Source organism: Vitis riparia, chromosome 14 (assembly GCF_004353265.1).
Source record: "Vitis riparia cultivar Riparia Gloire de Montpellier isolate 1030 chromosome 14, EGFV_Vit.rip_1.0, whole genome shotgun sequence".
In the NCBI taxonomy this organism is placed as follows: domain Eukaryota; kingdom Viridiplantae; phylum Streptophyta; class Magnoliopsida; order Vitales; family Vitaceae; genus Vitis; species Vitis riparia.
Window position 1 is genome coordinate 9,198,823 of NC_048444.1, and position 15,364 is coordinate 9,214,186.

General features: G+C 37.4%; 1 protein-coding gene across 1 annotated transcript in view; it reads left to right on the top strand.

Annotated features, from left to right (window-relative positions):
- Nucleotides 1-12,232, top strand: part of LOC117930441 (protein SWEETIE) — a 186,869-nt gene extending 174,637 nt beyond the window's left edge. The window contains exons 48-56 of the mRNA XM_034851104.1: nucleotides 6,560-6,625; nucleotides 8,177-8,274; nucleotides 8,387-8,483; nucleotides 8,646-8,781; nucleotides 8,854-9,161; nucleotides 9,241-9,375; nucleotides 9,471-9,635; nucleotides 9,730-9,855; nucleotides 10,810-12,232. Of these exons, the coding sequence (XP_034706995.1) occupies nucleotides 6,560-6,625; nucleotides 8,177-8,274; nucleotides 8,387-8,483; nucleotides 8,646-8,781; nucleotides 8,854-9,161; nucleotides 9,241-9,375; nucleotides 9,471-9,635; nucleotides 9,730-9,855; nucleotides 10,810-11,745 (2,067 nt within the window). The 3' untranslated portion in view covers nucleotides 11,746-12,232. The remainder of the gene's footprint in view (nucleotides 1-6,559; nucleotides 6,626-8,176; nucleotides 8,275-8,386; nucleotides 8,484-8,645; nucleotides 8,782-8,853; nucleotides 9,162-9,240; nucleotides 9,376-9,470; nucleotides 9,636-9,729; nucleotides 9,856-10,809) is intronic.
- The last annotated feature ends 3,132 nt before the right edge of the window (nucleotides 12,233-15,364 follow it).

A 15,364-nucleotide genomic window follows, 5' to 3' on the forward strand; every position in this document is an offset into this window, starting at 1 on the left:
AGCAATTGGTCTTGAATGAACCACTTGATACACGAGCCATTCTTCATCCTCCTCACTTGCAGAACTTGTGGGTGAAGAGAAGAAGGATGTGTCTTCGGAAAACACAACATCCGTTGAAATTAGATACTTATTGAGATCAGGCGAGAAACATCTATAGCCCTTTTGCAATCTTGAGTACCCCAAGAAAACACACCGTAACGCCTTAGGATCAAGTTTAGTAACAAAAGGCCTTGTATCTCTAACATAGCATGTACATCCAAAAATTCTTGGTTCAAGGGGAAAAGGTGATTTCTGTGGATGTATTACTTTGTACGGAATATCACCTTTAAGCACTACAGTGGGCATACGGGTTGATCAGAAAGCAAGCTGTGGAAACGGCATCAGCCCAAAACTGTTTCGGAACCTTCATCTGGAACATGAGTGCACGAGCTGTCTCAAGTAAATGCCTGTTTTTTCTTTCAGCAACCCCATTTTGAGAAGGAGTATCAACACATGATGTTTGATGAAGGATCCCATGGTGACTCAGGTAATTCTGAAATGAGTTAGACACATATTCTTTTCCATTATCGCTTCTTAATATTTTCATAGACACATCATATTGGGTTTTAATCTCAGCAGAGAAAGCACAAAAATGGGAAAACACTTCTGAACGATTCTTCATAAAATAAATCCAAGTCATTCGAGAAAAATCATCCACAAAGGTAACAAAATATCGAAACCCAGTTTGAGAAGTAACAGGGCACGGACCCCAAACATCAGAATGTACTAACTCAAACAAAGACTCAGCCCGTTTATTAATCCTTGGGCCTAAAGAACTACGATGATGCTTCGCAAAATGACACGACTCACAATCTAATGAAGGTAAAGTATCAAACTGAGGACATAATTTCTTCAACACCGATAGAGAAGGATGTCCTAACCGACAATGAGCTTCAACAGGAGAGGCAGTACTAACACACGCAACTGGTCGAGGTACCCACTCGTCAAGAATATAGAGCCCATCAGATACATGTCCTTTACCAAATGTCCGGTTCGTCATAAGATCCTGAAACACACAATGATCAGGGAAAAATGAGACACTACAATTCAGATTTTTGTAAGTTTACTGACAGAGATTAGGTTAAAGGCCAAATTTGGTAAGTTTAACACAGACGATAACGTAATAGAAGATGTTGGTTTCACAGTCCCAGACCCTTTAATCTCATAGGTAGAACCATCAGCAACAGTAACAGGGGGAGCAGAATGTGTTCTGAAGGTAGAGAAAGTTTTATGATTACCTGTCATATGATCTGTGGCACCTGAATCAATTATCCATTTGTTTGAGGAGGAGACAAGACATGTTTTACCTGACTCTGCCAGAGCACTAACAGGAGTAGATGCTTTCAGTGCGTCTTGATACTGTGAATATTTGGCAAACTCTTCTGCTGTCATAGTGATGATCTTGTCTGAGGAGTCTGAAAACGTAGCAGTATCAGATGTAGCAACATTGGCAGTTTGAATTCTCCGATTTCGATTTTGCAATTTCCTGCAGTTTCTCTTGGTATGGCCAGCCTCATGGCAGTAAAAACACACAATAGTACTTGAATCATTGCCACGATTTTCGAATGCCCTGTTTCCGCCCCTATTATTCACCCTTCTTGTATTTTCTGCATTTCCTCCTTTGGCAACGAGAACATTGGTGTGCTGAGAAGATGAGACATTCTCAGTTCATAGAACTCTACTGAAAACTTCCTGAAGGGAACCAATGTCAGAACCAGAAAGAATCTGAGATTTGGCAGTCTCAAACTCAGATGGGAGACCGGATAAGAAGCTCATAACAGCCATCTGTTCCCGTTGAGCCTGTTGGACTCTAACATCCGGACTGAAAGGCATAAGTGCATTCAATTCCTCATATACCTTCTTGAAGTCCATAAAATATGCAGTGAGGCATTTAGCTCCCTTTTCAGGACAATGGAAGGCATTCCATACATCATACATCCGAGAGACATTTCCTTTTCCAGAGTACAGAAAATCAAGATAATCCATTAGCTCCTTAACAAATTCACAATGGCTCAGCAGACCAACAATATCACTATTAATAGAGTTTTTCATCTGCAGAAATAACCATGCATCATCTTGCAACCAAAGTTTTCTAGTGATATCAGTAGGAGGTTCCTCAGTCAAGTGATCATCTTTAGCAACACTTCTCAGATAAATTTTGATAGTCTTGCTCCATTCAATATAATTAGACCCATTTAATTTGTGTTCAGTTATTTTTGACACAATGGGCACTATATCAGCAACAGAATGCTTATTCTCTTCCATGATAAAATTCAATCTCCAAAGTAATAGCCCAGACCAGAAATTACAATTCACCACACAGCAAGAAGAAAGAGACAAGTACCTTTCTTACACAAAGGGGTCAAAAGCGTCAAAGATTGCGTCAAAAGTAACTATAAAACCCCTTGACAAAATGGATTGCTGTCGTGGCTGCCAAGGTGGGCGGAAGGAGAATCACAACCGTCGGTTTCCGGCGACTGTGATGTACAGGGAACAGCCGGCCAGATTCGGAGCAAAGTGCGAATCTAGGGTTGCGGCGGAGCAGGAGGAACGCCGGTGATCAGCGTCGAAGAGAAAGCGTGAGAGGGTGTCGGGATTTGAGACCGGGTTCGAATCGTCTGATGTATCGGACGACAATACGCGTATCTGAGAAGAAGGCGTCTCAGGAAGGTGGATCGAGGGGCAGGGTGGATCGAGGGGCAAGGTTCCGGCGAAGGTGACAAATCTGACCAATCTCCGTCGACGCGTCCCAATGGCAGAATCTCAACACCATCCACAAATCTCTCTCTTTCTTTCTCGAGGATTACAGCGGTGACTCGCGGTAACCAGAGAGATCGGGATCAGGAAAGGGTTCAGTCACGGAGCCCCTAGGGCAGAATCTCAAAGAACAAGAGCGGAGCGAGATCACCTTGGCCAGAGAACGGGATTGCGACACCCACGCAATTGATCGGAGGTCAACAGAAGCTGCTATGCTCCTCCACGCGCCGGCGCGTGAGTTGATGCGTCCTGCTTCTCACGCGTTCAGCTTCAGGTCGCCGGATTTCGGGTACCGGCCGATCTTGACACCTCCCAGACTTTGAGCCAATGGCTCTGATACCATGTAACCAAATCAAGGTACTTCTTAATTTCTATATCTTTATCAGAGGAGTAATACATATATATATATATACAATTGAGAGACCTGATTAGGAAGGTGTTATCCCTAAGGAAACAACCACATTATGGTATGTACAGATATGTACAGCTAACACAGCCATTATCAAAATGTCATTTGCTAGGGGCTCTAGCTCTCAATGCAGTTAATACCATATTACACTTAGGTTTATCTTTTCTCAACCACACTTGTTTAACCTTAAGAGGAGTGTTATGAGAGCTTTTCTTATCATAGGCTTAGTGCTAGACTTCTTTTCTTTATCAAAGGAGAATGTTGAAAAATTAAAAATAATCAATTTTGGGCTAAAAAGTTTCAATCACCTATTCACCCCCCCTTCTAAGCGTTACCTAAACTAGACTTACAAACTTTTAATTAATATCAGAGCAGAAAAAACTTTTAGAAATCACATTTTTTCCGATCCTACTAGATCTACTTATGGAACAACCGAGGGTAGGATTTTCCATTAATAATCAACGATATTTTGACGGTGACAACTACCCACACTGGAAGGCTGGTATGAAGTTTTTCTTGTAAATGAAAGAACCTGTCTAAAACTTAGTAGAATTTGGATGGGGGCTAACACTAAAATTGGATGGTATTGGAAGATCCACTTAAGAACAAAAACCCAAGAAGAATGGACCAACTAGACAATGAGGGCAGTGAGTGAATACTCAGGCTCTCTATAACATTTTAATGAGGTTAGTATTGACAACTTTTGCAAAATAGCCACATGTGCACATGCTAAGGAAGTCTGAGACATTCTCTCAGTAACCCATGAGTTGTGAAGTTGTTCAAAATTCAGATGCTCACTACCAAATTTGAGAGCATTACAATGCAAGAGGATAAGACTTTCTTTGCATTCTATTCAAAGCTAAGTGACATTATCAACTCTAGCTTAAATCTTGGGTAGAAGATTCTTTAGTCTAAGATTGTGAGAAAAATTTTAAGATCTTTGCTTGAAAGATTCAGATCTAAAGCCATTGCTATAAAGGAAAGTATGAACATTGGCTCCATGAGATTTGATGAACTTGTAAGATCCCTTCAAACATATGAAGTGTCACTTCCAACTTCAAAGAAATCTAAAGGTATATCCCTAAAGGTTTCATTGACCGAAGAAAATGAGTCTGAAAATCTTAATTTGTTAAACATGGAAGAACTTGCCTTGATTTGAAAAAGAATTAGAGACACTGTGAGATTTCAAAAAAAGGCTTTTTCGAAAACAAGACTCAAAGAGGGGAAAGAAAGCTGAAAATTCTTTAAAAGGAAAGGATCATACCATCTCTAAGGAGAAGAAAATATAGTGTTTTGATTGTGGAACGCTTGGACATGTATCATTTGACTGTCCTAGTCCCAAAGACATTAAAAAGTTCATGTCGGTTACTTGGAGTGACACAGAGTCAAGTGAAAGTGAGCCTTCGAGGCCTAAAGAGGACATGTACGATCAAAAAGATTTTCTAGCTTTCACTACCTCAATGGTTTTTGATAATGATGGTGCTAGTGGTAGTGATATAGATGAGAATGCATTCATTATTGAAAATTGGTGTGAGGAATACCAACTGTTATTAAAATAGGTGCATCAAGATAACCATTGCACATGAATCATTAAGGATTGAGCATGAGGTGTTAAAAGAAAAAAATATTAATTATCTTGAAAATTTTGGTTTCTAGAGAATGAGCATAAATCCCTACTTGAGAGAAATAGTGCTCTAACTTTGGAGATTGAACACCAAAGAAAAGAGGTCCCTTAAAAAAATGAGATCTTTCACCCTAGGACTAAAGTTTTAAATTAAATAATCAATAAATGTAAGCCACATGGAAACAACAGAGGCCTTGGCTATGTAAACAAGATTGAAACTTCAATTAGGGGAGAAATAATCTTTGTTAAGGATAAAGATGAAACTCCTAACCTTGTAGCCACCTCTAGAACACCATCCCCTTGCTCAATTTGCAAAAAGCCAGGACACACTCAAAGTAAGTGTCATAGTAAGTTTTTTAAAAGATAATTGTCTCATCTAAGTAGGTTAGTGAATGAGTCAAATTTCCTGAAAAATCATATTTTAAATATCACAATAATAAATAAAAACAATGCAAAGGACACAAGAATTTTTAGTTGAAAACCACCTATATAAGGTGCGGATGTAAAAACCATGGGGTTAGAGACCTCTAATTGCATATCCACTATTCAAAAGTACAGTATATCGATTTACCTAACAGAAACTATCCCTAAATGTTACTCCCCAACGTCGACATTGAACTTCACATTTGCAACACAACGCCACACTTGCTTGAGGGCATACGTTCTCCTTCTCAACCCAATAGAAGCGACAACAAGCCATTGAAGATTTTTGGAAATGGGAAGGCAAATTCGGGCTTTTCCAATGTTAGCATCAAAAAGTAAATCCTCTTTAGGCAAAGTATTATAGTGCAAACAACCTAGTGGATGAGATAAAATAAGCCTTTTAAAAAAGTGGAAAACAATGTTCCAAAATTCTGCCACGAGTGCTTAAGTGCCCTTAGAGCGCTTGAGCACTCATCAATGCTTGTGTGCTCGCTTGAGGGGTTCTTTTAAACCAATTAAACATTTAACTCCATTTAAAAATCTACCATCCACACCATGCCTTAACTTACTCCAATTTGCCTTTCCTAGACCTTTCTATACTTATCTATGTCATCTCGATTGATCACGCAGCAACCTTGAGTTTTCAATGAAGAGTAAGACACAATCATCAAAGGTCCTAAGCCAGAATGTTTGGAGCAAAATTACTAACTTTAAAAATACATAGCCTAATGTATCAACACTTTGCAAATTTTGTTTGGAGTAGGAAGACCGAGCCACTTCTAGTGTCATTTTTCTGTTTTTTTAGGGTTTGTCCACACATGATGAATGATATACAATCCCTTCATTTTGTATATATTTTATCATCTCTCAGTTAAAATATTCCCTACCATCATCAAATCAAAGAGTATGTATTTTGCCCCAAACTGAGTAGAAACAATTTATGGAAAATAGGAGAAATGAATGTAACCTGTGACTTAAATTCCATGAGGTAAACTCAAGTGGTACAAGTGCACTTATCAATAAACGTAGCAAGCCATCTAGTGTTTTGATATGGAATTGAACTAATCTAGTCAAACAGTTGGCTTTCACCATCTGTGCTTGCAGCTTCGCCACCTCTTAACATGGGCACACACCACACAGACAAGTATTTTATTTATTTATTGGTTTAATTGTTTGGGGCTGTGACCATAATGCTATGCTGGGATGATCATATCCTTTTATCTTTAGTAATGATGAGGATCATTAGATGGCTTGGGCTTTAACTTATGACACTTTTTGGTTTGTTCTATCATATCTAATGGGTGCAGGTTTTCTCATATTCCATTCACATGGAACAATCATGGATAAGTCTTGCGATATCTGTTTTATCACAGGTAAACGTCTGTCAAAACTTTTGAAATAATTCAGCTTTCTTATTTGAAGTGGATGAACATTTAGTGTTGCTTCCTGCATTTAAATTGCTTGTTATTTAGTCTTTGACTTCTCCACTGGATATATGCGCAATTGCAGAGGGGGAATAGGCACAAGGAAGGGCAACTTGCCCCCCCTGAAAATGTTGAAAAAAAAGTATATATGTAGCAATTTTGGAAAAAATGTACACATCCCCCCTGAAAATCCTTCAGATGGAATACAGTTTGGACAGGTTATGTCTTTAATGTTTAAATTTTCATTAAAAAAAAAAGAAAAAAAAAACCAACATGTGTTCAAAAAAATATTCAACCCAATATATTGTTCTCTCTATAGTCCCTCACTTTCATACATCATAAATCATTTCAAAGTTCCAAAGCCCACAAAAAAGAGAAAACCCTTACTAGAAGCAGAAATGGAAGAAGAAGAGGGGAAAGAAAAACAAGAAGAAAAAGAAGAAAAAAGGAAGCAGGAAGATAGATAGCATATTGAGTTCCTATTTACTTTTCTTTATATATTTACAAAAGTCTATTGAACTTTTTTATACAAAAATTGTAAAAATTGTTTTTGTTGTCGAAGTTTCTTGAAATTTATTGATAACATTAATCAATAAGATTTGTTGCTGAATTTATTATTAAAATGTGAGGTGGGGTGGCAGAAAATTTTGTATGTTAGGGGGTATCATTGTTGCCAAACCTAATGCCTACATTGCATTTATGGGTAAAAGGTAATTGAGCAAACATTTAAGAAGACAGTATCTGAAGGTTCACAAGCAGAAGAATATTTATTCCATAATCCAATTGTACCATGTAATACTTTAAAGGGTATGTGGGTGAGTTATTCCAGCTTCATTTTTATTTTCCTTTGAATCCCAAAAAAAATCAAGTGGAGCCTTAAGTTCAATTGTTTTATTTGTGTTAAACAATTAGTTGATTTATCCAAATTAAAGTAAAAAACTGAAAAATGGAGTTTTCTTTACTGACACAAGATCTAATTGTAGAAAGAATCAAAATATTTGCATTTGTATGATGAAATTTATTACGAAAATGTATTACAAATATTTGTTTATTTGCGACTACAAGTAGCTCTCCATCCCCAAGTTCCTGGCTGTGCCCACTGTCTATGCTCCTGAATATCCCAAGGAGATGATGCCCATGATGACCATGTTTCATTTGTTTTTTCTAATCAAAATAAAAATCCTTTTACCATGGCATTACAATCTTCATTTTTAATTATACAGCTAGAAGTCTTAGCTTGTAATCTTCATTTTTTTTAGTGATTTAATAACTGCAAGCCTTGGCTCTTTCTGAGTCTGATCATGCATATTTATTTTTGTTTGTGTTATCAACAGATTAATTAGTTACTGCTGTGAAGTTCTTTCTTGGCCTAATCTTTAGTTACTGCTGTGAAGTTTTATCTTGGTCTAATATTATTTGTGCTTCAAAAAGTAAAGTTGTATATGTATTAGGAATCTTCATGGGCACTGTACTCTAATTTGAAATCCATTTTTTAAACAGATTGTGCAGAACTGCCCTGAAGATTTTCTTGAAACAGAGAATTTTGCCTACTCGGCAATGGAACTTTGTTCAGCCTACCTTTTTAGAGTCTTTCAGAGGTAGTTGTTGCTTGAATTTCAATTTTTTTGCTTTTTATTTAGTTCTAATCATCTGGGGGGAATTCCTGGTAGTACCATTGGATAAGATGTTCCTGAATTCTCTTTGGCTCAGTGCTGATGCAATTTCACCAGATCAATCAAACTGGGAAGACTTGATTTCTCCATTATTTACGACTGTGAAAACACTATTGGGACACTTTGAACCTAAGGTGAGTTGGTTTTATCTGTGATATTTGTTATGCTTGCTGGATCATGATTTCTATGTTACATCTAATTCTATGACATAATATTTTTTTTCTATGCTTCATTCTACTCAAATCTTTTAAATTATATCAGTCATCTTCTCATTGAATTATGACCCTGAAATGCAGAAGCAATTAAAATCAGTGTTGGCCTTTTTGTTGATTGGTTATAAGTGCATCAGGGCAGCTTCAACTGAGTCAAGCTGCTCAAAAGTTCATGATTTTGTGCAGTATGCCTGTTCTTTATTCAAGAAACATGTTGATGGTGAGCATTTAGAACTGATGATCTTGCAGTATTAAACATTTAAAAGGAGGCTAATTTAACTCTGAATTACAGATAAGTCCAAACTTGGTGATGATTTTGTTCTCCATTTGAAGACAATTCTTCAAGCATGTCTGAAAGAGGTTGCAAAGTTGACTAGGGACTGTGTCGAGGCCATTCATCTAGTTGAGAAAAAAAGGTCCAACTTACATAAAATGCTGCAAATGAAGCTGGCATTCTCTCTTGAACAAATATATTTATTTGCCAAGCAGGCTCATGAAATTGAATGTCTCAGAGAGAATGAAGATAGTAACCCCTATTTCACTTTGCTAAAACATTGCATGGAATGTTTCCAAGTTGTTCTCACGGATTTCAATATACAGGTAATAGATTTCTAATATCTAGGGAACTGTCGTTTATCATCCTGCAAGTACTGATCTGGTGGAGATTTTTTGTGTACAGGTTCAATTAATTGGGATGCAAGTTTTAAAAAGCATCGTACAGAGAGGCACCAATTTGGAAAGCAACTCCTTCCTAGTATTCTTTGCTGGGGAGCTTTTTGTAGTTCTCTTCACTACAATCCAGAATACATTGAAGGTATTTTCTTTTTCATATTTAAAATTTATAATGCCATTGCTTGTTATTCTTGAGGACATCATTCTGAAGGAATCCTGCTACGCTATTGGTGACAGAAACCCATAACCAGGGAATCAGTGGCCATTGCTGGTGAGTGCTTGAGAATCTTATTGCTTCTGCAAACACTGTCCAAATCCAGTGAGTGTCAGCGAGGTCTTATTCATCTGCTTCTGGAGGCCATTGTCATGATTTTTTCAGCATCAGAGGATGGTCCTTCTGTGGTAATACTAATAAAGATTTTTCAAAAATGAAATTGAAACTCTTGGCTTGGTTTATTTCTTCTCAAAGTTCTTCTGATTTACATATAAATGGCAGGAGGTCAATGATATCAGAAGCACTGCCATAAGGCTTGTTTCTCATCTTGCTCAAATGCCTTCCTCAGTAGTTCACTTCAGGGATGTCTTGTTAGCAATGCCTTTGACTCACAGGCAGCAACTTCAGGTACCTGTCTTTCTAAAACAAATTTGAGATACAAAAAATCAACAAGTAAAAAATAAAACTTTGACTGCTTTGTTCATTTACTCCAGATCTGGATTCTGAGATATATCATGCTGATAAATTCATGTTAGTCTGAGTAAAGGATAATTTTCATATTTGCTAGTTATGCTTTCTCATTTTTTGGTTAGCCTGTTGTTTCACTAATTGAGAATCCTAATGTGGTCACCTTCATCAACATCCTGTTTATGCATTCCACATTATTGGTCCATCTTTTGATGTATGTGTACCCTTGTGCACGTGCACGTGTGTGTGTCTGACTACCTCCACAAAATCCACAACCTCTACTTTCGTTTTCTCTTCCATGTTGCCATTATGCCCATCAAGGTGGAAGGCTTCTGGGATCCTGGGTATATGGTAACTTGGGCAAGGAGGTTTACGAGTTCCTAGCAAAGATCTGACCTTAACAAAGCGCTACAAATCTGCTTTGTAAGTTTTTGGTTAGTCATGGCTAAACCATCAGAGTCAACTCTTCTTTATTAGACCTTGCCTGGTATTATGGACCTAAAAACTTAGTTAGAAGGTGGAAACTACTGAGGACTTTTTTTTGAAACTGCAAGTAGTTTTCAGTAATTGTTGATTGTGCTTGTGCTTGAAACTACTAGTTTTAGTAATGGTTGTTTCTTAGTATAGCTTTTTGAGCTTGTAGTATATGAGAATTTTTACAAAGCTATATCACCATTTGTAAAAGAGGTTGGAAATAGTGAAGTTAATTGCGCCAATTTCAGTTGAGATGTGTAAATATCATTAGTTGATTTTTATTATTACATCAAGACCGCATGAAAGATTATAACACATTCTAATGACTAGCATAGTATCTTGTTGAGTTTTTTTTGATAGATTGCAACCATTAGATGTTTAAAAGGAATTTTAATATTTGACTACTCTTTCTATTCTCAGGGTATTATACGTGCTTCTGTAACACAAGATCACAGTTCAATACAGATGAAGCCCCCAACCCCATCTCTAGAGATTAAGTTACCAATGCAAACAGAAGGACAGAGAGAGAAAGCTTCCCTACAAGTGCAAACAGAGGAAAGTAGAGAGAAAGTGTCCCCACAACCATCCACCCCAGTGCATTCTGATGTGAACAGCGAGGAAGAGGATGAAGATGATTGGGATGCTTTCCAGTCTTTTCCTGCCTCAACAAATGCTGCTGCATCTGATTCAAAAGTGGAAATTGTTGCAGAAGAATATACACCGGCTGAAAATTCTCTTGTCTCCAATTTTGATACTAAAGATGATGACTTTCAAAAGTACACTGCTTCCGAATCTTTCGACAGTGTGAAAGAGGCTGTTGCTGAAGATAATGAAGAGACCAGGAAAGAGGAAATGATATCTGATAACCTAGGTGACACAAATGAGGTTGAAAAAATCCATGATTCAGGAACTAACCATCAAACCCAAGAATACTCTGCTTCCCAATCTTTCAACCAGGTGAAAGAGAGAATGGGTGAAGGTCATGGAGAGACCAGTATAGAAGTGATATCTGATACCCTTGGTGGCACAAATGAGATAGAAGAACATCATCACCATCAAGAGAGAGGAGCAATGTCAACCCAAGAAAATAAAGGTCAGGCCTTGGCTGATCTTGGACCTACTAAAGATTCTGGAGAATTGAGAGCAGTGAATTTAGTGGAGGATCAACAGTGGAGCAATGACAGCCATGTCAATATAAATGAAATTCAGGCTTCCTCAGATCCTTTATCTCATGAAAGAATTTCTGACTCTGAATCCTATGGAGAAGCAGATGGTAAAACTGATAGTGAGGAGCATCAAGAGAGTGATAAACCTTCAGGTTTACAAAAAGGCCAAGATGAAGCTGACGGAAAGTAAGGGTAGTCGTAGAGAAATTTTGTGGAACAAACTGTTGTGTTTGGCACCACGGGCAATCAATTCTGTTTTGGAAATAGATCCATGGTCGTAGCAGTCCTTAATCAGATCCCAAGGGAGTCTATTACATTCTGTTTCTAGAGCTGCAGAAGCATGATGGAGGAGTGTACAATCGTTGGGAGCTCATTTCTACCTTTTTCTCTTGAGTAATCTGTATGTCGTATTTCAGATCAGCATGCGCCAGGATATCCTATTCTTTTCCTGAGACTGCAAAAAGTTTAGAATTCTTGAATTGCCCATATTTTGGTATCATAAAAAAAGAAATCCCCATATTTAAGTTAGTGATATTTACCATGTTGTCCAGAAGGATGTAACACCAAAAGAAAAAAAGAAACCAATGTTCTAACATTTGTCATTTTGAGCTTGTAATGAGAGCAGATATGGTCCTCTTTGTTTCCACAAGAAAAAATATTTTGCCTTGGACCCTCAATTTCAACTCACGGCTCATTAGTCATGAGACACCCCTATTTCTCTGAACCAAGTACAATTAATGTGGGTGGACAGTGAGTGTATCACATCATATCCTGACGTAATGCAGTCTCCTTTGCACCTCTTTCCTAAATCTCTCCTTAGGTTGGAGAGAGAACTTGAAGACTTCCGGAAAAATTATAAATGATTTGCAAGTAGGGTTGGGTAAATCTCCGTCAATGAGAGTGCAATTCGTCACCTTCTGGAGAGCAGTGCCTCTTATTGTTCCAAAGTAGATGAGTAAGACTTAATCAAAAAGTAAAATATTTTATAATTAATTTAAATTGTGATTAATTAAGAGAAATTTTAAATATCATAATATCATGTGTCGAAGATCTTCAAAGATCATTTTTCAAACTTCTTCAAAGATCTTCAAACCTCCTTTAAAGGTTTTCAAAACTCTGTTAAAAGAGATTTATTTTCACCCATTGAGATAATAAATTCCTTCTCGAATTTAGATTTGAAGTGACCTCGTTTGAGCAAGGTTGCTACAATAAATCTTACTTTTGGATATGATTAGGTCGATAATACCATAAACCAACCTCCTAATATCCTTTTGAAAATACTCTTTTGACTATGACCTGTTGATGGCAAAATTCCCCTGCTACAGTAGTCGTCTCCAGTAACGGAATCTCAATCAACGCATAGTAGTAATTCCTCCTTCCTCCTGCAAAAAGAAGTCCGGACAGGTTGTCCAGACACACCCTTCGATGGTTTTGTTAGTCATGACTCAAGAGATCAAGCTATCAGACTTTTTCAGGGATAGTTAGCCTTACCATCCTCCTTGTGTGAAGGCCCTTTTATATAGTGTCAGAAAGTGTGGCACCGCTTTGCTAGCGGGTCCCATCGTCATGATTGCGGCTCATAGGACGGCAAAGCAATCATGACATTTCTGGTGCCAGGTGGCAGTTGTCAGGAAGGTATTCAGGCGGTGGATGTCGCCTCAATTTATGACTTTAAATATCTGGGATGTGTCGGAGACCTGAGAAGACTTGGGAATGTCTTGTCGAATGTATCTTGCATTAAAGATGAGTGACAGTTCAGGAGACTTGGTCGTCAGTGTTGTCAGAGTTATCTTTTTTATTGTGGGCAGAAATGGATCCGACGAATCGCGAGTGTTTGACGAGCCAAGCTGTCCGGGTAAGCGTCACCAGAGTATCCGGACATGTCTGTCCAGGGAAGTTGAATCGTCCTCCTCTCCTATCCGGCTGCAGGCGCCGGATGTGAAATATCCGGAGAAGGTGGAACTTCGGCCGGATCCGGATGTGAGATATCCGGATGAGGTGGAACGCCGACCGGATATAATGGCGGTTGTGAGACATCCGGGTGGAATGTCGGCGGAGAAGAATTCCGGATGTGATATATCCGGGTGGAATGAGCGATGTCACGTGTCGCAAGAGGGAGGGAGCCAAGCGGCACTTTTTAGGGAGGATCCCACATGACCCACATCTTAAGCCAAATGCTCTCAAAATTAAATCTTTCAACCCTGTATGAGTTTTGGACTGATAAGAAGCCTTACCTAGCTTACTTACAACCTTGAGGATCAATAAGACATATTCAAACTAATTCCCATCAACATGGGGTATTGGGCCTTGAACAAATAAGTGGGTGTTCATAGGATACTTTAATAAATGAAAGGGATATATAATGATCAATCAACAAATTGACGAGAGTAACTCAAATTTAGTCATGAGATGTCGATTGCTTGGAAAATACTTTCCTAAGTAGAGATACACAAAAAAAATGAATAAGAGGAAGGCATCACAAATCCTATTGAAGAAATTGAGAATACCTTACCACCCAATGGAAGTATACCTTTGAGTGGTTAATTTATGCCTAATTGGAAGATGTTAACATATATCTTCCACTGCTATATGCTATATGATATAGCATGAGAAGTGGCTCAAAGATTTGAATAGATATAATTTAAAGTATGTTTAGTTCTATGAATAATTGTATTGAATTAAACCTTGCAGTACTTTTTCCGAAATATACGATGTTCATAAAAATCTAACTCTCCCATTTTCTATTCAATAATCAAACCTCGTTTACTCAAAATTGTCATCCATCTCTTATTCTATGCCCTAGTCATACAAGCCATAATTTGGTGGTATCTAAAAATGATTTTGAGGTTGAAATTTGTACTTATAACCATACTATTCAAAATTAAATAAGACCATTAATTTTTTGTTCTTTCAGCATAGTAAAGAGCACCCTTTGAGATTCTCATAACTCCACCTCTAGCTTTTTTATCTCTTTGTATTTCAATACCAACATTTTTCTTTGAAACCCCGTTATCTTTTATATTGAACTCATTAATACTCAACATATACTTTAATTTCTCAACATATGGCTTACTATTGAGAGCAATCAATAGATTATTAATTTATAAAGTGAGTACAATTGAAGATTCATCGTTGTCTAAAATAGATACAATAGTCATATTCACATCACACAAATCAGTTAAATAGCATGAATATATCAAAATGTTTGTACCATTAGTAAAGAGTTTGCTTCAAAACATATAGGGGCCTTCCTAAGTTGTATTACTTGGTGGTTGAAGATATACGTCGACCTCCATTAATGACTGTTGTGCATAAGTTGAATACTCTAACCTATAAAGGAGTACAATTTAGTACATTGGGGAATGTACATGTGAAGATGTTTATAAGTTTGGAACTTTGAGTCAAGATGGGAGATTGTTGAAAAATGCCTCAAATTCTTATGTGTTATATGCTCTTTTCTTAATGAATGTTATATAAAATATTTTATATATTGGGAGTTCCTAGTAAAACTAGATATTAGATACAGAAATTTATTAAAAATATCTTCATAAATATTTAAGGAGATGAGAAGAGGTGGGAGACAGCTGATATAGTGAGGACTTGTAGTTTAGGATATTAATGAAAGGAATATGAAACATGAAATGTTTTGGAGCTTAATAGTTGTATTTGATTCTTCTTTCCTCTATGATACTTTGTATGGCATAACCGGAATGAGCATCTCTTTCAAGGATGTCCATATGTTTGATTAAATTATGTTAAAACTGTGTGTGCCTCTTTTTGTGATTTTACTTTATTTTTATGTTTTGCAC